At 40.8% G+C, this 23,428-nt stretch overlaps 1 protein-coding gene across 1 annotated transcript in view; it reads right to left on the reverse strand.

Moving 5' to 3' along the window:
- The window catches only part of TTN (titin), a 242,029-nt gene that overhangs the window by 28,008 nt on the left and 190,593 nt on the right, over positions 1-23,428 (reverse strand). Inside the window, exons 239-251 of the mRNA XM_074911579.1 lie at positions 23,077-23,373; positions 22,684-22,986; positions 22,285-22,590; positions 21,200-21,487; positions 20,805-21,095; positions 20,427-20,714; positions 19,667-20,257; positions 19,467-19,571; positions 18,777-18,974; positions 18,393-18,689; positions 17,682-18,269; positions 17,286-17,588; positions 71-17,176 (exon numbers count right to left, since the gene is read on the reverse strand). Coding sequence (XP_074767680.1) covers positions 71-17,176; positions 17,286-17,588; positions 17,682-18,269; positions 18,393-18,689; positions 18,777-18,974; positions 19,467-19,571; positions 19,667-20,257; positions 20,427-20,714; positions 20,805-21,095; positions 21,200-21,487; positions 22,285-22,590; positions 22,684-22,986; positions 23,077-23,373 — 20,961 coding nt within the window. The remainder of the gene's footprint in view (positions 1-70; positions 17,177-17,285; positions 17,589-17,681; positions 18,270-18,392; positions 18,690-18,776; positions 18,975-19,466; positions 19,572-19,666; positions 20,258-20,426; positions 20,715-20,804; positions 21,096-21,199; positions 21,488-22,284; positions 22,591-22,683; positions 22,987-23,076; positions 23,374-23,428) is intronic.

The following is a 23,428-nucleotide window of genomic DNA, read 5'->3' on the forward strand; positions in this document are numbered from 1 at the left end:
TTTGAAGTAACCATTTAAAAATATGTATTTTTTTAAATATTAACAAATATTTTTTTTTAGTAAAACACACCTGTTATTTTTGTTCCCTCCTTGGTCTCCGAGGGCACTCCAACACCATACTCATTTTCTCCAGAAACCCGGAAGTAGTAAATGGCACCTTCTTGCAAGCCAGTCACTTTGTAGGACAGGCGATGACAATTGTTTGTCACGGTGACCCATGCTTTTTTACTAGCTTCTCGTTTTTCAATAACATAGTTCTTTACAGGTGCTCCACCATCATTTTCAGGAACATCCCAAGATAACACAGCAGATTCTTTAGTTACATCTTTTGCTGTAATATTAGATGGTGGGCCAGGAGTATCAAGAACTTTTACAATTAAAGTCAGGGTAGCAGTGTTCAGAATATTTTGCAATGTTAATGTGTATTTTCCAGAATCGTTTCTTGTTGCTTTTTCAATAGTAAGAGATGTGCAATTATCTGAAGTATCAATGCTTGCTCGTGTACGAAGATCAGTGTCTGGTTTGTTCCATGTTACGTTTGGGACTGGTTTGCCTCTGAAAGGAACAGTCATTGTGAATGATCCACCAGCCTTTACAATTAAAGTCTTTCGCATTTCACTGTCAATATCAAAGGCAGGTTCTTCTTCTCTCTCCTTTGCCACCTGAGGTTCTGAGACATCACTTGGTTCACTGACACCAATTTTGTTAATGGATTTCACTCTAAAGACGTACTCAGAGCCTGATACTAATCCAGTTATGGTGTATTCTGTGCCTCTTAAGTTCTGAATAGCGGTTGTCCAATCAGTTTCATCAGTTTTCTTGTATTCAACTGTGTATCCCGTTACTGGAGCACCTCCATCAAACAGTGGCTTTGTCCACCCAATTGTGATATTTGACCTTGTAGAATCCATAATCTTAGGTTTAGATGGGGGAGATGGCAAGAAGATTGGATCTTCTGCCCGAATTAATGGTGTGGTCTCACTTGGAAGGCTAAGGCCAGCTGCATTTTCTGCATAAACCCGGAATTCATATTCACATCCTTCACGGAGACCAGATGATTTCACTCTTAAATCATAGACTGGCTTTTTGTTTACACGAATCCATCTTAGGCTAGTTTTCTCACGCCTTTCAATTACATAGCCAGAGATCTCATTGCCTCCATCAGACTCAGGTCTTGCCCAGCACAGAGTTATTGAATCTTTGCTCACATTGGTGATCTCTAAAGATGTGGGTGGACTTGGAACTGTAAATGGGTCTAGGGCTTTGACAGCAACACTTTCTAGAGGCTCACCAACGCCGTATTTGTTAACTCCCATCACTCTGAAAATATACTCATTACCCTTCAGTAGTTTTGTCACCTTACAGGATGTTGTTCTAAGCTCTCCTTCACAAAGTGTCCATGCAATTCTGCTGGTCTCACGTTTTTCTACAACATAATAATCAATATCTGCACCACCATTTTCTTGAGGGGGTCCCCATGATAAATGGCATTTTTCAGCAGTAAGGCCATTTATTTCTAATGGGCCTGCAGGTGGGCCAGGTCTATCAAGTACTTTGCAATTAATTGCCAAAGATCTTGTTCCTGCAACATTTTGTAATGTTAGTACATACTGTCCTGAATCACCTCGGATACAGTCCTTAATGGTTATTGCAGTAGTGTGATCTGTTGAGACTATTTCAACTCTAGCTTTTCCTTCAAGCTCCTTGCCATCCTTTGTCCATGAAATCACTGGTATCGGCCGTCCTGCAATATCAGCATTGACTTTAAACACTTCTCCAGCTTTCACAACTACAACATCCCTGAATTTGGCATCCATCATAATTCTTGGAGCCTCTACATCATCTTTTACAGTCACAGGTCCAGTTGATTCAGATGGCTGACTGAAGAGTCCAGCGGCATTCTTTGCAATCACACGGAATTCATATCGCTGGTCTTCTGTAAGTCCACCTACATCAAAGTATGTTTCTTGCACATTAGTAAAATTACACTTCAGCCAACGACCATCTGGTATCTCTCTCCGTTCAATAATATATCCTGTTACTTTAGCTCCACCATCATATTCTGGTTTAGTCCATTTCAGTGAGACACATGTTCTTGTAATGTTAGTAACTTCTGGCTGACCAGGAGGATCACACGGATCTCTTGCAGCAACTGGTTCACACGATTTACTGCATTTGCCTATGCCGGCAATGTTTTCAGCATACACACGATATTCATACAGCAGTCCTTCATCGAGACCTGTAACTTTCATTTGTGTATCAGGTATAAGGCTCTTGTTGACTTTTGTCCAAAGAATGCTGCTTCTTTCTTTACGCTCCAAGTGATATCCTAGTACTCTGCTACCTCCATCATTAACTGGTACCTGCCAAGTTACAACCATGAAAGTTTTAGTTGCATGCACCACATGAGGAGTTCCAGGTGGTCCTGGAGGCTTAAATGGATACTCTGCCACAACAGAAGGAGAATTAGTGTAAGTGCTTTTCCCATAGCGGTTTTCTGCACAAATGCGGAACTGATATTCAGAGCCAGTGGTGAGTCGAGATACTTTAATTGATGTTCTTGCAACTGCTGCAGATACTACATCCCATGTTGTTGTGGTAGTTTCTCGCTTCTCCACAACGTAATTGCTAATATGGCACCCACCATCATATGCTGGAGGTTTCCAAGACAGAGTTATGCTATCAGCACTAACTTCATCAATATGCACATCAGTTGGTGGTCCTGGTCTGTCAAGGACAACTACAGTTAAAGAAGCTGTTGTTGATCCGGCAGTATTTGAAAGATGTAATTCATAATGTCCCAAATCTTCATTTGAAGCTTCCTTGATGGACAGTGAAGTTGAAGTCTTTGATGTCTGAATATTTACCCTGGTTGTCTCTTTTAAGGGATTTCCATCCTTCTTCCAGCTAATGGTGGGAAGAGGTCGCCCTCTGAATGGCACATCAATCTTAAGATCATCTCCAGCTTTCACAGTGTACGTGTTGAAAAGGAGTTCAGCAGATGGCTGGATTTCAATATCTTTTGCAATGACTGGGATACCAAGTTCTCTTGGATCACTTTTTCCTTTTTCATTAACAGCAATAACTCTGAAACTGTACTCTTCTCCCATACTTAAGCCTGTTATTGTTGCTTCTAATGTTTTCACCTGTGTACATGCACTCCATTTTATACTTCCTTTAGTTTGCATTTCTACTATATAACCAGTAATTTTACTGCCACCATCGCTCTCTGGCTTTTCCCATTTAATTGAAACAGAGTTGCGAGTCACATCAACAAGAATGACCTTTGCAGGTGGAGAAGGTGGTTCAGAAACCTTAACTGGGTCAGGTGTTTCTGCTGGTAAGCCAACCCCATATTCATTTACAGCTAGAACACGGAAGTAGTAACTACATCCTTCTTGTAGTTGAGTTATTTTGAAGGAATTCTTAGTGCAATTGTTTGTAACTGTGGCATATGCCTTTCTTGTGGATTCTCGCTTTTCAACTACATAGTTGGTAATTTTAGCTCCACCATCAATAAGAGGTGGCTCCCAGGCTAATGCTACAAAATCTTTCTTCACTTCTCTGATTGTCAGGTTTATAGGTGCACTAGGTGTATCAAGCACTCTGACATTTACAAAAGCTGATTTTTTGCCACTGTTGTTCTCTAAAGTAAGATTGTATCTACCACTGTCAAATCTATTAACATTGTCAATGACCAGCATTGTATAGGAACTGGTGACTTCAATCTGAGCTCGCTCACTAATTGTTCCTTCTGCTTTGTCCCATTTAACTTCAGGTTCCGGTCTTCCTTTGATGGTGACAAACAGGCGCAATGTACCACTAGCACGTACAGTGACTACTTTTCTGAGATCTGCATCAAGTTCAATTTCAGGAGGTTCAATCTTGTCTGCTGCTATGACAGTACCAGGTATAGTAGCAGGTTCTCCTACTCCTTCTGAGTTGATGGCACAGATGCGGAAGTTATACTCCTGGTTCTCTTTAAGTTTTGTTACGGTGAACTGTTTTGCTTGTAGGCCTGTTGGAGGGGTGCAGGTAGTCCACTCATCAGCAGCAGCTTCTTTTACTTCTACTACATATCCCTTAACTGGAGCACCACCATCATAAATGGGCTTACTCCAGGCAAGGGAAACTGATGACCTGGAAGTGTCTGTAACCTTTGGATTGCTTGGTGGACCTGGTGGATATAATACATCACAAGCACGATAGAAAATGGATGGCTCACTGGGTTTCCCTACCCCTGCAGCATTTTCAGCAGAAACTCTAAATTCATAGAAATGCCCATCAGTAAGACCTGTTACTCTGAATCGCAAGTCCGTCAGCCTTTTCTTATTGCATTTGGTCCACCGGATACCATCTTTATCACGTTTTTCAAGTATGTAACCTTCAATTTCAGCTCCCCCATCGTCTTCGGGGCGACCCCATGTTACCACCATAGAATCTTTTGTGATTGCTGAAACTTCAGGTGTTGATGGAGGACCAGGGGGCTTGTAAGGATTCCGAGCCACAATTGGCTCAGATTCCAAGGGTTCTCCAGTTCCGTATTTGTTCACTGCCATCACACGGAAAATGTACTCATTGCCAGCAAGGAGTCTGGTTACTTTGTAGTTGAGAGCCTGCACGTCTGTTGCTACTTGCGTCCATGAAAGCCTGCTTGTCTCTCTCTTCTCAATGATATAATGTGAGATACTAGAACCACCATCATGTAAGGGTGGAGCCCATGCCAAGTAGCATTTTTCTGCAGTGACACCTGTAACCTTCAAAGGTCCTTCTGGAGGTCCTGGCCTGTCAAGCACTTTTACAGTGATTGGTATAGATTTTGTGCCACCAACATTTCTGAGGTTAAGAGTATACTGACCTCCATCTAATCTTATACAGTCTTTGACAGTAAGAATCGTTTTCTGAATGGTAGATTTAATTTCCATTCTTGCAGTTGCTTCATCAAGGTCTTTACCATCTTTTGACCATGTAATGTCAGGAATAGGTTTGCCGTGGATATCAGCTTCAAGAACAAAGGTTTCTCCAGCATGAACAACAATGACATCTTTGTATTTAGGATCCAGTGAAGCCCTTGGTGCTTCAATTTCATCTCTGGCAGTAATTGGCCCTGTACTTTCAGATGGTTCACTCAAGCAACCTGCTGCATTTCTTGCAATTACTCTAAATTCATATCGTTGGTCTTCAACGAGACCACTTACTGTAAATTCTGTTTCCAACACATTTGTAAAGCTGGCTTTCATCCAGCGGCCATCTGGTAGTTCTTTCTTTTCTACAATGTATCCAGTTATTTTGCTTCCACCATCATATTCTGGTTTTTTCCACTTCAGTGTGATATTATTTCTTGTAACAACAATGGCCTCTGGGCGGCCAGGTGGGTCACAAGGATCTCGGGCAACATATAATTCTGATACTTTGCTGACTTTGCCAATGCCAACAATGTTTTCAGCAGAAACTCTGAACTCGTATTCAAGACCTTCTTCAAGGCCATCTGTTTTATATTTGGTGTCTGCAATAAGTGACTTGTTCTGTTTTGTCCAAAGAATGCTGTTCTTGTCTTTACGCTCAAGATGGTAGCCAAGAACTTTGCTTCCTCCATCATTAACTGGTTCATGCCATTGTACAATCATATGGTCCTTGGAAGCTGCTGTTACAAATGGGGTTCCAGGTGGCCCAGGCACCTTGTAGGGGTATTGCACAACAACTGGTTTTGAATCCAAAGGAGAGCTCTTCCCATATCTGTTTTCAGCAGAAATCCTGAACTGATATTCAGAACCTGTTTTAAGCTTTGTTGCTTTGATAGTTGTTCTTGCAACAGTCGCTGATACAATGCTCAATGTGGTAGTGCTTGTGTCACGCTTTTCTACTATATAGTTGCTGATCTGACAGCCACCAGTATAATCAGGTGGATCCCATGATAAAACAACAAAGTCTGCGCTAACTTCATCAAAGCGGACAGGTCCTCGTGGTGGGCCAGGTTTTTCCAGTACAATTATGCTCAGGTGCTCTGTTGCGGTACCTGCTGTGTTTGTTGCTGTTACTGTATATTTACCGAAGTCTTCCTTGTTGCTTTCTTTAATATGTAAGATAGTCGATGTTGATGTATCCTGAATATGTAGCCTGGTTGTCTGTTTCAGTGGCTGCTCATCTTTTGCCCAAGTAATAGTAGGTTTGGGTCTACCTATAAATGGTACTTCTACCTTCAGGTCTTCTCCAGCCTGTACACTATATGTATTAAACATCAATTTGAAACTCGGCTCAATTGTCAAGTCTTTAGCTATCACAGGAATTCCAAGTGCTCTGGGATCACTTTTGCCTTTTTCATTGTAGGCAATCACATGAAATTGATATTCCTGTCCTGGACTCAAGCCAGACACAACTGCATTGCATGTTTTGGTCTCACTAACAACACTCCATTTGTCTGTTCCTTTAGGCAGCATTTCAACAATGTATCCCAAAATTCTGCTACCTCCATCATGCTCAGGTTTTTCCCATGTAAGTGATGCACTTCTCTGAGTCACATCAGTGAGTGTTACTTTCCCAGGAGGCAGAGGTGGCTCTGAGGCTTTGACAGCATCTGTGGTTTCAGCTGGAACACCAACTCCAAATTCATTTTCAGCCATAACTCTGAAGTAATAAATTGCTCCTTCTGTAAGATTTTCAACTTTAAAACTTGTCTTGCCACACTTAGCACTTACATTTGCAAATGCCTTCCTGGTTGACTCACGCTTGTCTATTACGTAGTTCTTTACCTTTGCACCACCATCAATAATGGGTGGTTCCCAAGATAATACAGCAGAATCCTTCTTTATATCCTTTACCACCAAGTTTTGTGGTGGTCCTGGTGTGTCCAAGACTTTTACTGTAACAAATGCAGATTTGGAACCACTGCTGTTCTCCAATTTAAGGATGTACTTTGCAGCATCATTTCTATCACAGTTGTCAATTGAAAGTTGTGTGTAGTTTATGCCTTTATCAATCTGAACTTTTTCTGTGAATTCACCTTCTTCTCGAGACCATGTAATGTCAGGTGTTGGTCGTCCCCTGAACGGTATGTGAATCCTAGCAGACCCCCCAGCTCTAACCACTATTCCTTTCCTTAGCTCTGAATCAATATCAAGTTCTGGAGCTTCAAGTTTGTCTTCTGGTTTTATAGTACCAGGAACTGATGCAGCCTCTCCTACACCAATCTTGTTGAGGGCACATACTCGTAGTTTATATTCTTGATGTTCAGTAAGCTTTTTGATTTCAAACCGAGTGGCACGTACACCTGTCTGTGGAGTAACAAGTGACCATTCATCTTCATCTGCTTTACAGATTTCTACAAGGTATCCCTGGATTTCACAACCACCATCATAAATAGGTTTACTCCAACCAAGTGTAATTGAACTTTTGGTGGTATCCACAACATGTGCATTTGTAGGTGGGCCAGGCTTGAACATGGGGTCACAAGCTTTAAAGTAAGGAGAAACTTGACTTGATTCGCCCACTCCAGCAGCATTTTCAGCAGAAACTCTGAATTCATATTCATGATCCTCTGTTAACCCTGTAACTCTTAATCGCAAATCTGTAATCCGGCGTTTATTGCATTTTATCCATCTGATGCCTGCTCGGTCTCTCTTTTCTACAATGTAACCTATGATTTCACTACCTCCATCACTATCTGGTCGGTTCCAGCAGACAGTCATAGAATCCTTTGTGATGTTGGTAATTTCCAAGGCCTTCGGTGGTCCAGGAACCACAAATGGATTTTTCATCATTACTGGCACAGATTCTAACGGCTCACCAACCCCGTATTTGTTAACTGCCATAATACGGAAAATGTATTCATTTCCTTCCAAGAGTTTTGTTACTTTCAGCATTGTAGGTAAAACTTCTGAAGCAACAATAGTCCACGCTAGGCGACTAGTTTCTCTCTTCTCTACAATGTAATGAGAAATATCACTGCCACCATCATGAAGAGGAGGAGACCATGCCAATGAACATTTTTCAGCTGTAACTCCTGTCACTTGAACTGGGCCCTCTGGAGGTCCTGGTCTGTCCAGAACTTTTACATTTACTGGTACTGTCTTTGTTCCTGCAACATTAGAGGCTTCTAAAATGTACTGTCCACCATCAACTCTAACAGCATCTTTTACAATTATTAATGCACTGAAATCTGTGTTCTTTATTTCATATCTAGCAGTTTCCTCAAGCTCTTTATCTCCTTTGTACCACTTAATGGTTGGCAGTGGCTTTCCATGAACATCAGCCTCAAGTCTGAATGTTTCACCAGCACTGACAACAATTGTGTCTTTGTACTTTGGATCCATTGAAATTCGTGGAAGTTCAACTTCATCCCTTGCTGTTATTGGTCCTGTACTGTCAGAAGGTTTGCTTATTGCACCTGCAGCATTCTTTGCAATTACTCTAAACTCGTATCTTTGGTCTTCAGTAAGCCCTGTTACAGTGAACTGAGTTTCAATGATATTTGTGAAGCTAGCTTTCATCCAGCGACCATCTGGTAAGTCACGTTTCTCTACAATATAGCCAGTAATCTTACTTCCACCATCATATTCTGGTTTGGTCCACTGTAGAGTAATAGAGCTCCTTTTTATTATTATAGCTTCTGGGCGACCTGGAGGATCGCAAGGGTCACGAGCCACATAGCACTCAGAAACTTTACTTGTTTTGCCTACACCAACAATATTTTCTGCAGAAACTCGAAACTCATATTCAATTCCTTCTTCAAGGTTAGTTGTCTTAAAACTTGTGTCCTGGATAATAGTTTTATTCACTTTAGCCCATAAAATGCTGTTTTTCTCCTTTCTCTCAAGATGGTAGCCCAACACTCTACTGCCACCATCATTTATCGGTTCATGCCACTGTACGACCATAGAGTCTTTTGTAACCGTTGTCACAAATGGTGTGCCAGGAGGTCCTGGTTCTTTGTAGGGGTACTGCGCTACAACAGGTGCAGATTCCAGTGCAAAGCTCTGCCCATACCTGTTCTCAGCAAATATTCTGAACTGGTATTCTGAACCAGTTTTCAGTTTAGTCACCTTCAGCGTAGTTCTTGCAACAGTAGCTGAAACTGTTTCCCATACAGTGGTGGTTGTATCTCTCTTGTGAACAACATAGTTGGTGATTTGGCAGCCGCCTGTGTACGCTGGGGGATTCCATGATAGGGTAATACTTTCTGCACTTATTTCATCAAATTTCACCGGTCCTACTGGTGGGTCAGGTTTGTCTAGAGTTATAATTTCAACAGAGGCAGATTTTTGCCCAACAACGTTAGCAACAGTGATTTCATAAGTGCCACTGTCCTCTTTGCTAGTTTCTTTAATATTCAATATAGTGAGATCAGTCAAATCGCTCACATTGACTCTTGTTGTCTGCCTTAATGGCTGGCCATCCTTTACCCAGGTAACGGTTGGTTTAGGTCGACCTGCAATTGGTACTTCTACTTTCAGATCTTGTCCCACTTGGATACTGTAACTGTGAAAAGCAGGTCTTACATCAGGTTCAATCACCAGGTCTTTGGCAACTATTGGAACTGCAAGTGCTCTAGGATCACTTTTACCCTTTTCATTTACAGCCATTACTCTAAAAAGATATTCTTCCCCTTGAGTTAGGTTAGTAATAACTGCTTCAAGTGTTTTAACACGAGCACATTCTGACCACTTCTCACTACCCTTTGCTTGCATTTCAACAATGTATTGTATGATTTTGCTGCCACCGTCATGTTCAGGTTTTGCCCAGCTTAGTGAGACACTGTTTCTTGTGACATCATCCACTGTTATTTTCCCTGGTGGCTGTGGAACTTCAGCAACTTTAATTGGGTCACTGGTTTCCTCAGGGAGGCCGATTCCATATTCATTCTCAGCAGAGATTCTGAAGAAGTAATAGCAGCCCTCCTGAAGTTGATCTACTTTCCATGAAGTCTTGTGGCAGTTTGTTACAACAGCTGCATATGACTTTCTTGTTGCTTCACGCTTTTCAATAATGTAATTTTTAATTTTTGCTCCACCGTCCAAGAGAGGAGGCTCCCATGAAAGTGAAACAGAGTCTTTAGTGATCTCTCTGATTTTTAAATTAACAGGTGCACTTGGGGTATCCAGTACTCTTACACTGACAAAGGCAGACTTTGTTCCACTGCTGTTTTCTAAAGTCAGAGTATACTTTCCGGTATCAAATCTGTTTACATTGTCTAGGACAAGGGAAGTAAAACTGCTAGTGGTATCAATAATAGCTGCCTCTCTGATCTCACCATCCATTTTACCCCATTTTACTTCAGGTGTTGGACGACCTCTGATGGGAACAAACAGTCTTAAGGAACCTCCTGCTCTCACATTTACAATCTTCCTTAATTCCATGTCAAGGTCAAGGTCTGGTGCCTCCATCTTTTCTTCCACAATAACAGAATCAGGAACATCTGCATGCTCTCCAACTCCTGCTTTATTAACTGCACATATGCGGAATTTGTATTCATGTTTTTCCACTAACTTTTCCACTTCCATGTGAGTATTCTTAATTCCGGTTGGAGGGGTACAAATTGACCATTCACCATCACTTACATCACATTTTTCCACAATGTATCCCTGAATTTCAGAGCCACCATCATAGATAGGTTTACTCCATGAAAGGAAAACTGAAGATCTTGTAACATCCACAACTTTAGGATTATTGGGTGGACCTGGCTTGTAAATAGGATCACATGCTTTGTAGTAAGTGGAAGGTGGGCTTGGTTCACTAAGACCAGCAGCATTTTCAGCTGAAACTCTATACTCATAATCATGATTTTCTATAAGCCCAGTCACTCTGTATCGCAGTTCACTTATCAGGCGTTTGTTGCATCTTGTCCAACGAATGCCTTCCTTATCTCGTTTTTCAAGAACATAGCCCAAGATTTCACTACCGCCATCTGAGGCTGGCCTTTCCCATACAACTATCATAGAATCCTTGGTAATGGCTGTGACTTCTGGTGCCTTTGGTGGAAGTGGCACTACAAATGGGTTCTTGGCAAGTACTGGTTCAGACTCAAGAGGTTCACCAATGCCGTATTTGTTTACTGCCATGATGCGGAAAACATATTCATTTCCTTCTAAAAGTTTTGTAACTTTGCAGTTTAGGGTTTGCACGTTTGAATCAACGACTGTCCACACCAAACGACTGGTTTCCCTTTTTTCTACAACATAGTGTGAAATATCACTACCACCATCTTGGAGTGGAGGTTTCCATGATAGCATGCATTTTTCAGCAGTAACGCCTGTAATCTCAACAGGTCCTTCTGGTGGTCCAGGTCTATCAAGAACTTTGACATTAACAGGAACTTTCTTTTCACCTGCAACATTTTTTGCCAGTAGTACATACTGACCACTGTCAATTCTAATGGCTTCCTTCACACTGAGACTTGTTGCAAAATCGGTAGTTTTTATTTCCATACGAGCAGTGTTTGTCAGCTCGCTGTCGCCTTTTAACCACTGAATGGAAGGTATTGGTTTACCATGGACATCAGCGTCAAGCTTGAATGACTCACCAGCATGCACTACAATAGTGTCTTTGTATTTTGGATCCATACTTATGTGAGGTGGTTCTACTTCATCTCTTGCTGTAATTGCCCCTGAGCTCTCAGATGGTTCACTGAAAACACCTGCAGCATTTCGTGCTATAACACGGAACTCATACCTCTGGTTTTCAACTAGACCAGTTACTTCAAACTGAGTATCAATGACATTTGTAAAGCTTGCTTTCATCCAACGACCATCAGGCAGCTCCTTCTTTTCAACAACGTAGCCTGTGATCTTACTTCCACCATCATATACAGGTTTCTTCCACTGAAGTGTTACTGAGCTTCTTGTGACAATTATAGGTTCTGGACGACCTGGAGGATCACATGGGTCATGTGCAGTATAGCATTCAGATGCTCTACTTGCCTTTCCAATGCCCACTATGTTTTCTGCATAAACTCTGAACTCATATTCAAGACCTTCCTCAAGGCCAGTTGTCTTAAATTTAGTATCTGGAATAGGTGTTTTATTCAGTTTAGCCCAGAGAATGCTGTTTCTTTCTTTACGCTCCAAGTGATACCCAATGATCTTGCTACCACCATCATTGACTGGTTCATTCCATTGTACCACCATGCTGTCTTTTGAGACATTTGTTACAAAAGGTGTTCCAGGTGGACCAGGAACTTTAAATGGGTATTGAGCTATGATTGGCTCTGAAGTGAGATAGGTACTCTTCCCATACCTGTTCTCAGCTGCGATTCTGAACTGATATTCACAGCCAGTTTTTAATCGACATGCTTTTATAGTTGTTCTTGCAACAGTAGCTGACACAATATGCCAAGTGGTGGTGGAAGTGTCTCTTTTTTCTACAATGTAATTATTGATAGAGCTACCACCATCATATTTGGGTGGTTCCCAGGAAATGGTAATACTATCTGCTGTTACTTCATCTACTTTTACTGGTCCAGTTGGAGGTCCTGGTTTGTCAAGGACAACAATATTTAGGGTCTCAGTTGCTTCACCTGCAGAGTTTGTAAGTTTAACTAAATATGACCCCACATCTTCTCTGCATGCTTCTTTTATTGTTAACACTGTGTTATTTTCTGAACTTTCTGCATTTACTCTTGTAGTCTGCTTCAGTGCCACATCATCTTTATGCCAAAACACTGCTGGTTTGGGTCGACCAACAAAAGGAACATCAACCTTTAAGTCCTCTCCGGCTAGAACACTGAAAGTGGTAAACAGTAGTTTGAAAGCTGGTGGAATCACAAGATCTTTTGCAACAACTGGTATACCCAGCTGGCGAGGATCACTGATACCTTTCTCATTCTGAGCTGAAACGCGGAAGGTGTATTCTTCACCTTGGATCAATCCTGTAATAGTGGCTTCAGTAACTTTTACTGTAGCACAAGTAGACCACTTTTCACTGCCTTTGCTTTGCATTTCGACAATGTAGCCCAGAATTCTGCTACCACCATCATGTTCAGGTTTTTCCCAAGATAAGGATACGCTATTTCTTGTCACATCCAACAAAGTTATTTTCCCTGGTGGAAGTGGTCTTTCTGATACTTTTACGGATTCTGATGTTTCAACTGGAAGGCCTATTCCATACTCATTTTCAGCTAGGACTCTGAAGTAATAGTTGCAGCCTTCTTGCAGTGAATCAACTTTCCAGCTGGTCTTGTGGCAATTGGCATTAACAGTTGAATAAGCTTTTCTCGTTGATTCACGTTTTTCAACAATGTAATTTTTTATTTTAGAGCCACCATCTAAGAGAGGAGGCTCCCACGTGAGTGTAACTGATGATTTTGTAACTTCTTTTATTTTCAAATCTTGAGGCGCCCCTGGGGTATCAAGAACTCTGACATTCACAAATGCTGATTTACTACCTGAGCTGTTTTCAATTGTCAGTATGTATTTGCCACTATCAAATCTATTTACATTTTCAACAATAAGTAGAGTATAAGAACTTGTTGATTCAATGCTTGCTCTATCCAAAGATTCCCCATGTTCTCTTGTCCATTTTACTTCAGGTGCTGGTCTTCCTTTAATTGGGACAAAGAGTCTTAGAGTACAGCAGGCTCTAATAGTGACAACCTTACGTAGTTCTGCATCAAGTTCAATCTCTGGAGGCAGCATTCTTTCTTCAGCTTTTGGAGTCCCAGGAACAAGAGCAGGTTCTCCAAGACCTTCAGAGTTCATAGCATATATTCGTATTTTATACTCTTGATTTTCTTTCAGGTCAGTGATGGTAAAAGAAGTGGCCTTTAGACCTATTGGTGGAGTTACAATCTTCCACTCATCTTCTTCAGGTAGTGCAATCTCAACCATGTAACCTGTAATCTCTGAACCACCATCATATATGGGTTTGTTCCATGCTATTGTAATTGAGGACTTGCTACTATCCAAAACACGAGGATTACCTGGGGGACCAGGTTTAAATACGGTATCACAAGCTTTATAGAATGGACTGGTTGGGCTTGGCTCACTGACTCCAGCAGCATTTTCAGCCATGACTCTGTATTCATACTCATGGCCTTCTGTCAGTCCAGACACTTTATAACGTAAGTCAGTAACAACCCGTTTGTTACATTTCACCCACCGTAGACCAGTCCTGTCTCGACGTTCCACAATGTAGTTAGTTATTGGGCTCCCACCATCAGAATCAGGATGGCCCCAACAGACAACCATAGAATCTTTAGTAATTGCTGTAACTTCAGGTGTTTTAGGTGGGTCGGGTGGCACGTATGGATTTACTGCAAGAATGGGCTCTGATTCCAGAGGCTCACCAACTCCATATTTGTTAACAGCCATAACACGGAACACGTACTCATTGCCCTTCAACAGCTTAGTAACCTTCAGTTTAGTTAATGGAACTTCTGTGGCTACAGCTGTCCATGCCAATCTACTGGTTTCACGTTTTTCAACCACATAATGGTCAATCTTTGCTCCTCCATCATCCAGTGGAGGTAGCCACGACAGTACACATTTTTCTGCAGTGACTTCTGACACAGCCAAAGGCCCTTCTGGGGGACCAGGTCTATCAAGAACTTTAACATTGAAGATATGCTTGGCAAAGCCACCAGGATTCGTTGCAGTAAGTGTATAGGCACCACCATCTCTTCTTGAAGAATCTTTATTGATAAGAACAGTAGAGAAATCTGCTATTTTTATTTCTAATTTTGCTGTGTCTTCAAGTTCTTTTTCTCCTTTTGTCCATGCCATAGTTGGTGGAGGGCGACCTGAAACATCAGCCTCAAGTCTGAAAACTTCACCTGCTTTCAGCACTAAAGTGTCTTTGTATTTTGCATCCACCTTTATCTTTGGTGCTTCAATGTCATCTCTACAAGTTATTGCATCTGATGGCTCAGAGGGCTGACTAACAGCCCCACCAGCATTCCTAGCGATCACACGGAATTCATAGGCAGCATCTTCTGTCAAACCACTTACAGTGAATTCAGTCTCTAGTATATTGCTGAAATTAGCCTTCAGCCAACGGCCACTAGGAAGGTCTCTTTTTTCAACGGTGTAGCCAGTTATCTTAAAACCTCCATTATATTCTGGTTTAGTCCACTTCAGTGTAACTGCATGTCTTGTAATGTTCAGAGGTATCGGCTTACCAGGTGGATCTATTGGGTCTAGGGCGAACATAGGCTCAGACGGCTTGCTTGGTTTACTTTTCCCAGCCAGATTTTCTGCGATAACACGGAATTCATATGCAATGCCATCGGTAAGTCCAGTTGATTTAAAGATATTGCCTGATACCAGCATTTTACTTACAGTCTGCCAAAGAATGCTATTTCGTTCTTTTCTTTCAACGTGATATCCCAGAATTGGGCTTCCACCATCAGTAACTGGCTCATTCCAACTAATGGTCATGGTTTCTTTGGTGACTGCAATCACCTGAGGAGTGCCGGGAGGCCCAGGTACCTTAAATGGGTAGTTGGCAACTACAGACTCTGAAGTAATGGCTGGACCAATTCCATATCTGTTTTGAGCTTTAACACGGAACTGATACTCAACTCCAGTAGTCAGACGAATGGCTTTAAATGTAGTACGTATTACTGTAGTTGCCAATTCAGTCCATGTGGTACTGTCAGTCTGACGCATTTCTACAACATAGTTACTTATTGGTACACCACCATCATTCAAAGGGGGCTCCCATGAGAATGTTACAAAGTCAGATGAAATTTCATCAAATTTGATTGGTCCAGTAGGAGGCCCAGGTATGTCATGAACCTGAACTGTGATTACTTCACTAACCTCTCCAACAATATTTTTAGCTGACAGTGGATATTGACCACTATCACTTCTTTTACATTCATTGATGGTTAGTATGGTTGCAGTTGCAGTATTCTCATAATTTACCCTTTGTGTTTGCTTAAGTATCTGGTCTTCTTTCTTCCAAGTCACAGTAGGCCTTGGACGACCAAGCACGGGGATTTCAATCTTGATATTGTCACCAGCTTTGGCAATGACTGTTTTCTGGTAGATACCACGGAGGTCAAACTCTGGTAGCATCGTTTGCTCCTTGATAATAACTGGCCTGCTTTCTCTTGGGGCACTTCTTCCAGCACTGTTAACTGCCATAACCTGGAAAGTATACTCTTCATTTTCAGTTAGATTCTTTACTACACAGTCCAGAGTTTTTACAGTAGTGATGTGTGCCCACTGGTTGGTTCCTTTTCTCTGTGCTTCAATAACATACCCGGTGATTTTGCTGCCACCATCATGTTCTGGTTTTGGCCAGGCCAGGCTAACTGAATTCCGTGTTACGTCCATAATATTAAGGCTCTCAGGTGGGGATGGTGCCTCAGAAGCTCTTACTGGTTCTGCAGTTTCAGCTGGTTCACCAATACCGTACTCATTTTCAGCCAGCACTCTGAAATAGTATTCACATCCCTCAGCCAAATTAGGAATCCTGAAGGAACACTTCTGGCAGTTGGTTGTGACTGTTGAATATGCTTTTCGAGTCGATTCACGTTTCTCGACAATATAGTTTGTTATACGTGAACCACCATCTATCAGAGGCATATCCCACTGCAGGGTGATGCTGTCTTTGGTTATTTCTCTAGGCTTAAGGTTTATTGGTGGACCTGGCGTATCCAAGACTTTTACATTTACAAAGCCAGTCTTCTTACCAGCAGCATTTTCAAGAGTCATTAGGTATTTTCCTGCATCGTATCTGGTGCATTCTGTGACAATCAAGAGAGTAAAAGAGTCTGTATTTTCAATACTGGCACGTCCTTTGAGTGAAACACCATCTTTTGTCCAAGTAACTTCTGGAGTTGGCCTTCCTTTAATGGGCACAAAAATCCGAATAGTTAATCCAGCTCTAACAACAAGCGTTCTTCTTAGCTCAGCATCTAATTCAAAGTCAGGAATCTCTTCCCGGTCTTTTATTTCCACACTGGGTATAATTGCTGGTTCACCAACACCTGCAGCATTCATGGCAGAGATTCTGAAATTATATTTGGCTCCTGTCTGCAGATGAGCAACAACAAATTGAGTGATCCTTAAAGCAGTCCCTGTTGTGTCTTTTACCCATTCTTCTTCTCCTTCCTTTTGATGCTCTACTATATAGCCAATGATGTCAAGTCCACCGTCATAGTGAGGCTTGCCCCAGGCTAAAGATGCACTTGTCTTTGTAGTATCAGTCACTCTTGGATTTGCAGGTGGACCTGGTGGGTCTGAAAAGTGAGGAAAAGGTAAAACATTACATTACAGAAGCAGTCACTCTTAAACTTTGCTCCCCACTCATCCTATCCATCCCCAACAAAGAAAAGGTGTGATACTAACATGCAACATCCTTGCATACAACGGACTTTGAAGCATCACTTGGTGGTCCAACTCCTGCTCTGTTTTCTGCACTGACACGAAATTCATATTCATTTCCTTCCAGGAGACCAGTTACTTTGCATCTAAGATCTGAAACTGGTTTCTTTGTTGCTCTGACCCATCTTAAGCCTTTCTTTTCTCTTCGCTCCACATAGTAACCTGTGATTTCACTTCCACCATCATCTACTGGCCTTTTCCAGGTAACTGTGACAGTATTTTTAGTCACATTCGTTACTTCTGGTTTTCCAGGAGGACCTGGGGGACCTGTTAAGGAAGAAGAAAGTATAGTTAAAACAAAAATCAAGTCTTCCAAGATTAATAAAGACACACTGGAACCTCTTAGCTTGTTCTACGTACCAAATCTATCCACCATTTTAACTGGTTCTGATTGTACTGGTTCACCCTTGCCATACTGATTTACTGCTGAGACACGGAAAATATATTCATTTCCTTGAATGAGCTTGCTAACAACATGCCTACAGCTTTCAATATTTTCAGCAATCAATGTCCAGAGCAGTCGGCTAGTTTCTCTCTTTTCAAGAACATATGATTTGACTGGTGATCCACCATCTTCTGCAGGAGGTGACCATGTCAGAGTCGCCTTTTCTGCTGAAACGTTGCTGATCTCAATAGGCCCCGGAGGTCCTGGAACATCTAAAACTTTCACATGTACGCTCTCCTGCTTAGTGCCAAAAGGATTGGTTGCAGTGATTGTGTATTCTCCAGAATCTTTTCTGGCTGCGTATTTAACGGTTAGAGTAGAAGAAGTTGGTGTCGTTTCAATGTGCACAAGCTCTGAAGGTCTAAAATCTTTTCCAGCTTTTGACCATGCTGAAGTTGGAGGTGGTTTGCCACGGATACTAATAGCAGATACTGTAATGGTGTCTCCTGCTTTAACTGTTAAACCTTCCTTCAAAGTAGGATCAATAACAATGTTTGGTGCCTCTGTCAAAACAAACACACACACACACCCAGGTTATTATAACAAGAACGTAGGGGGAAAAAAAGAGAAGATTTGGTATTAATGATTTTTTTTTTAAATGTACATTTTTAATGCCATCTGCATACCATACTCATCCTTGCATATTATGGTTCCTGTGGATTCAGATGGAGGACTGATAGCTCCAGCAGTGTTCTTTGCTCTAATTCTGAACTCATATTTGGAGCCTTCAGTGAGGTCAGTTACAGTAAATGCACAGTCTGGAACATTCACATGATTAGCTTTTGTCCAAGTCTTTGAGGGTAAATCACGCTTTTCAACAATATAGCCAATCAACTTATGTCCACCATCATATTTTGGTTCTGTCCAAATGAGTGTTACTGAGTTCCTAGTTACATTGATAACTTCAGGTTTCCCAGGGGGATCTAGGAGAAAAATTAATAAATAAATAGTGGTCAAAAAAAGTTATTTCAAATTTCAGAATTGTCCTTTTTATTCTCCTGATGACTTACCAATAGGATCAAGTGCCACAACCGGTTCAGATGGCAGACTTGGTTTACCTACTCCAGCCATATTGATTGCCATTACTCTGAATTCATATTCCAGACCTTCAGTTAAACCTGTCACTCTGAAATCTTTCATTCTTATTGGTGTTTTATTTGCTCTCTTCCACAGAAGACTATTTCTTTCTTTGACTTCAATGTGATAACCTGGAAGATAAACAGTGAGATGAAAATATGAGCGGTTTTCTAGAAATCTTCATTTCTCATAGCATTGTGAAACATACTGCCTGTATGGCATGCCACATAGTCACTGTGCAAGACAAACACTGAAAAACGGATTAAGAAATGGATGTGGACATACATTACAGGTGTATGTAATTGCAATAATGAGATGTTTGTAAATGCAAATTGCTAATTTTATAGACCCAAGTAATGTAACGTAGAGGAGTTTGGTTTTCTTTCTTTAGATGTTTTGGTTGCGTGAAAAATATTGTTTCTCCGTTAGTCTCCTCCCAACTTTTAAGTTAGATTTTAAAAAAGTTCATCACAGAGAAAGAGTAGGAAGTAAAACTGTGAAAACAATCAACCAATCAATCACTCAGTTTAAAGCATAAACACCTGATAGGTTTATATTACTTTTTTGACAGAGAAAAAGAGCTACTAAGAACTGAAATACTAGGGAGGCTTTAGGGGATATACCTGTGATTGGTGACCCTCCAGTTCTTTTGGGATCAGTCCAAGTTAAAGCTACAGATTCATGCCGAACATCAACAATGTTGGGAGGTGGAGGAGCATCTGGCACATCTACACAGTATAAAAAAATGCAGTAACATTAAAAATAAATATCACTCCTAATGTGGGTTTTTTTTTCAGCTTTAAAAATTATAATGGATACTTACCAAATGGATGTTTTGCAATGACAGGGTCAGATTTAAGACCTTCACCTACTCCATATTTATTTTCAGCCCTGATCCTGAATGTATATTCATTTCCTTCATGAAGCCTTGTAACTCTAAACATGGTTTTCTGGACTGCAGAGGCACAAGTCACCCACTTATTGTTTACATTATCTCTCTTCTCTAGGACATAGTTAGTGATTTCTGAACCACCATCATCTTTTGGAGGGCCCCACTTTAAGGTTATAGCATCAGCTGTGACTTCTTCAAATTTCACGGGACCTGTTGGTATGCCAGGTTTGCCAACAACTTTCACAGAAATAGTGCCTTCCTTGCTGCCAGCAACATTCTTCAGAGTTATTGTGTACTTTCCAGCATCAGCTTTCTGGCAGTCATGTACTACAAGTGTGGTGTTAACTGCTGTAGAATCAAATGCAACTCTTCCACTCTCAGTAAGTGCCTGGTCTTCATCTTTCTTCCAAGTTACAGTTGGGACAGGCTTGCCTTTAATTGGGATTTTAAGACGGAAATTGCTACCCTCTTTAGCTATATAGCACAAATCAGGTAGATCTCTTAAATCAAGATCAGGTGCCACTGTAAAAATAAAAGAAACCAATTATTCAACTATGCATAAACTCTGTAGTAAAATTGAGATGCTGTATTAAAGGCATCTGATTTGTATGTATGCAGAGTAATGACAGTAAGCATAAAATAAATGTAATTTAGGTAAGTGAAGCATTGAATTAATGATCATACTTCTTACCAACATCATCTCTTGCCACAATTGTGAGCTCTGTTGGAGTTCCATATCCAGCATCATTTTGGGCTCTCACTCTGAAAGTATATTCTTGTCCTTCTTTTAGGTCTCTCATCGAAAAATGGAGGTTCTTTGCCCGCATGACTTCTTGCCATTTATCTTCACCAATCAGGACCTCGACAACATATGCAAAAATACGGCTTCCACCATCACTGACAGGTTTTTTCCATACTAAATTGCATGATGATTTTGTTACAGCTGAAGCTTTTAAATCCACAACTGGCCCAGGTGTTTCTAGAAGAAAAGCATAGTAAGTGTCCATTCAAGCTAAAAATAAAAATGATTTGAATACCAAAATAGGCAAAATGGATTAATTTTTCTTACCAGAAGCTTTAACAGCATCACGAGTTTCACAGGGGTCACCAATACCATATTCATTTTCAGCAAAAACCCTGAAGAAGTAAGATTTGCCTTCTTCTAAGTTAGTTATCCTGCAGCTTGTCTTTGGACATTCTGTTGTTACTGTGGACCATGACTTTCTTTCTGCATCACGTTTTTCAACGACATAATTTGTGATTGGACTGCCACCATCTATTAGCGGAGGTTCCCATGTAATGAAGGCGGAATCCTTAGATGCTTCCTTTACAATCAGGTTAATTGGAGGGCCTGGAGTATCTAGATAAAAACAACCACCCCACATTTGATTTAGTAAACAGAATATAAAAAATTAGTTTAAAAGTTAACAAATATATTATAATGGAGGAAATCCTGACACTTACCAAGTACTTTTACAACAATGGTGTATGCCTTTTTGCCACAGCTGTTCTCCAGACTGAGGACATATTTTCCAGCATCATATTTGTTTACATTTTCACAACGCAGGAAGGTATCAAAATCAGTTGACTTGATGTCTAATCCTTGTCTATCTCTTAGGTTGGCACCCACTTTAGACCATGTAATCTTTGGAGGTGGACGTCCTCTTACTGGCACATAAAGTCTCATTGTGACTCCAGCACGCAACACAAGGACTTTTCTTAGTTCTGCATCAAGTTCTCCTTCAGGAGGAACTGTGTGTTTAAAAAAACCATACAATTAAAACATCATCTTTATTACTATCACTAAAGTTGCTGTGACAAAAAGTCCTTCTGTACTAGAATTTCGCTAGATTAACCAACTTGTTCTTATACCTGTGATGATGTTAGTGACTTACTGTCCTCCCATTCCCAGATAATTTGCAAACTTGGCAATTTTTTTGCACTGATTTACCTTTTTTTTTTTTTTAAATGCCTTTTCTACTATTTACACTATTTATCATATAGAAAAAGTCTCCTAGTTCCTCTAGAATTCAAAGAAGTTTCAAACTCTTCTGGACTGTACTGCTTACTTTGAATGAAGACAGTTCTGTGAAGCAAAGCTTTTGTACATACAGCAAAATGCATACAGAAGCCAGCATGGCTCTTAAGGAATAAGTATAATACAATTAAATAGTGTCCCACGTAGATGATTAGAATAGTATTCTTGGCTTCAAATTACACAGAAGACAAAAAGAAGACTGGAAGTTTTAAGAACAGAAATCTAAAAGGTCTCATTTTGGGATTAGAGAAAGAAAAAATTCCTGAAGACCCAAAATAGGAGGCAGAAGATTATCTAGCATACAAAGAAAAAAAGCAGACACCAGTCAGATTCTACTCAGTTCCTAACTGCCCTATTCTCTTCCAGATAAGAATGTTTAGCCTACATTTTTTGAGAATTGACACATTCTGAATTAATCTGCTTCTGCTGTCTGTGACAAACCTTGCTTTTAGAACCCATCCCGTGAATTAAAACAAAAATCAACAAGGTAATTTGTTTTCAGTGAACATACTTAAAATGTCTTTGGCAGTGTGTTTATCAGGAACATCACTTGGATCACTGTATCCAATCTTATTGACAGCATAAATGCGGAACTGGTACTCTGTATCTTCTATCAGCCCTGTTACTACAAATCGCGTAGCCTGTAAGTTCTTGGGTAGGTTGCATCTGACCCAGTTGTCTGTGTCAGCCCTTTTTGCTTCCACTAGATAACCAATAATAGGGCTTCCTCCATCATATGCTGGTTTGCTCCATGACAGGCTTATCGAATTACGAGTCGTATCAACCACTTTCGGGAAAGCAGGTGGGCCAGGAGGATCTGAGAATTGAAATAACATGAGGTTATCATACCAAATGCTGTACAAAAGTATTTGGAAATAACATTGGAAAATATTTAAGACTTTTAGCTTACATTGAGGATCACGAGCATACACTGCTTTAGATGGTGCGCTCGGCTTGCCAGGTCCAGCCTTATTCAACGCTATCACCCGGAACTCATATTCTGTTCCTTCTTGGAGTCCAGCAGCCTTAACAGTTCTTTCAATGACAGGCTTTCTGTTTACTTTTGTCCAGTTAAGAGCCTTAGTTTCACGCTTCTCAAGTATATAACCTGTTATTGGGGATCCACCATCACTAGCTGGTGGCTTCCAGCTAACAGTCATAAAGTCTTTCGTTACGTTGCTAATTATTGGTGGATCACAAGGTCCGGGTACATCTGTGAAGATTTATTTGAAAATTATGTTCCTATTCATAAGTGTACACAAAAAACCCAGTGACTAATGAAGCTATCCCACAAAGCACTTACCATATGGATTCTTAGCAACTGCTGGTTCAGTGAAGATAGGGTCTCCAACTCCATATTTGTTTTCAGCACATATGCGGAACTGATACTCATGTCCTTCTATCAGTTTCTCCACTGTGCAGCTTGTAATGGGTACATTAGCACTGACTTGGGCCCAGTTTGGTCTGCTTGTTTCACGCTTGTCTACAATGTAGTTAGTAATTTCTGAGCCTCCGTCTTCCAGAGGAGGCTCCCAAGAAAGCATTGCACGATCTGCATATATATTTTTGATTTTAACGGAGGCCGGTGGACCAGGCTTATCTGGAAAAATTAACATTACATGGTTATAGCTCTATCTTTTGTTATATCATTTAAC

This window comes from Athene noctua, chromosome 7 (genome assembly GCF_965140245.1).
Source record: "Athene noctua chromosome 7, bAthNoc1.hap1.1, whole genome shotgun sequence".
NCBI classification, from domain to species: Eukaryota; Metazoa; Chordata; class Aves; order Strigiformes; family Strigidae; genus Athene; species Athene noctua.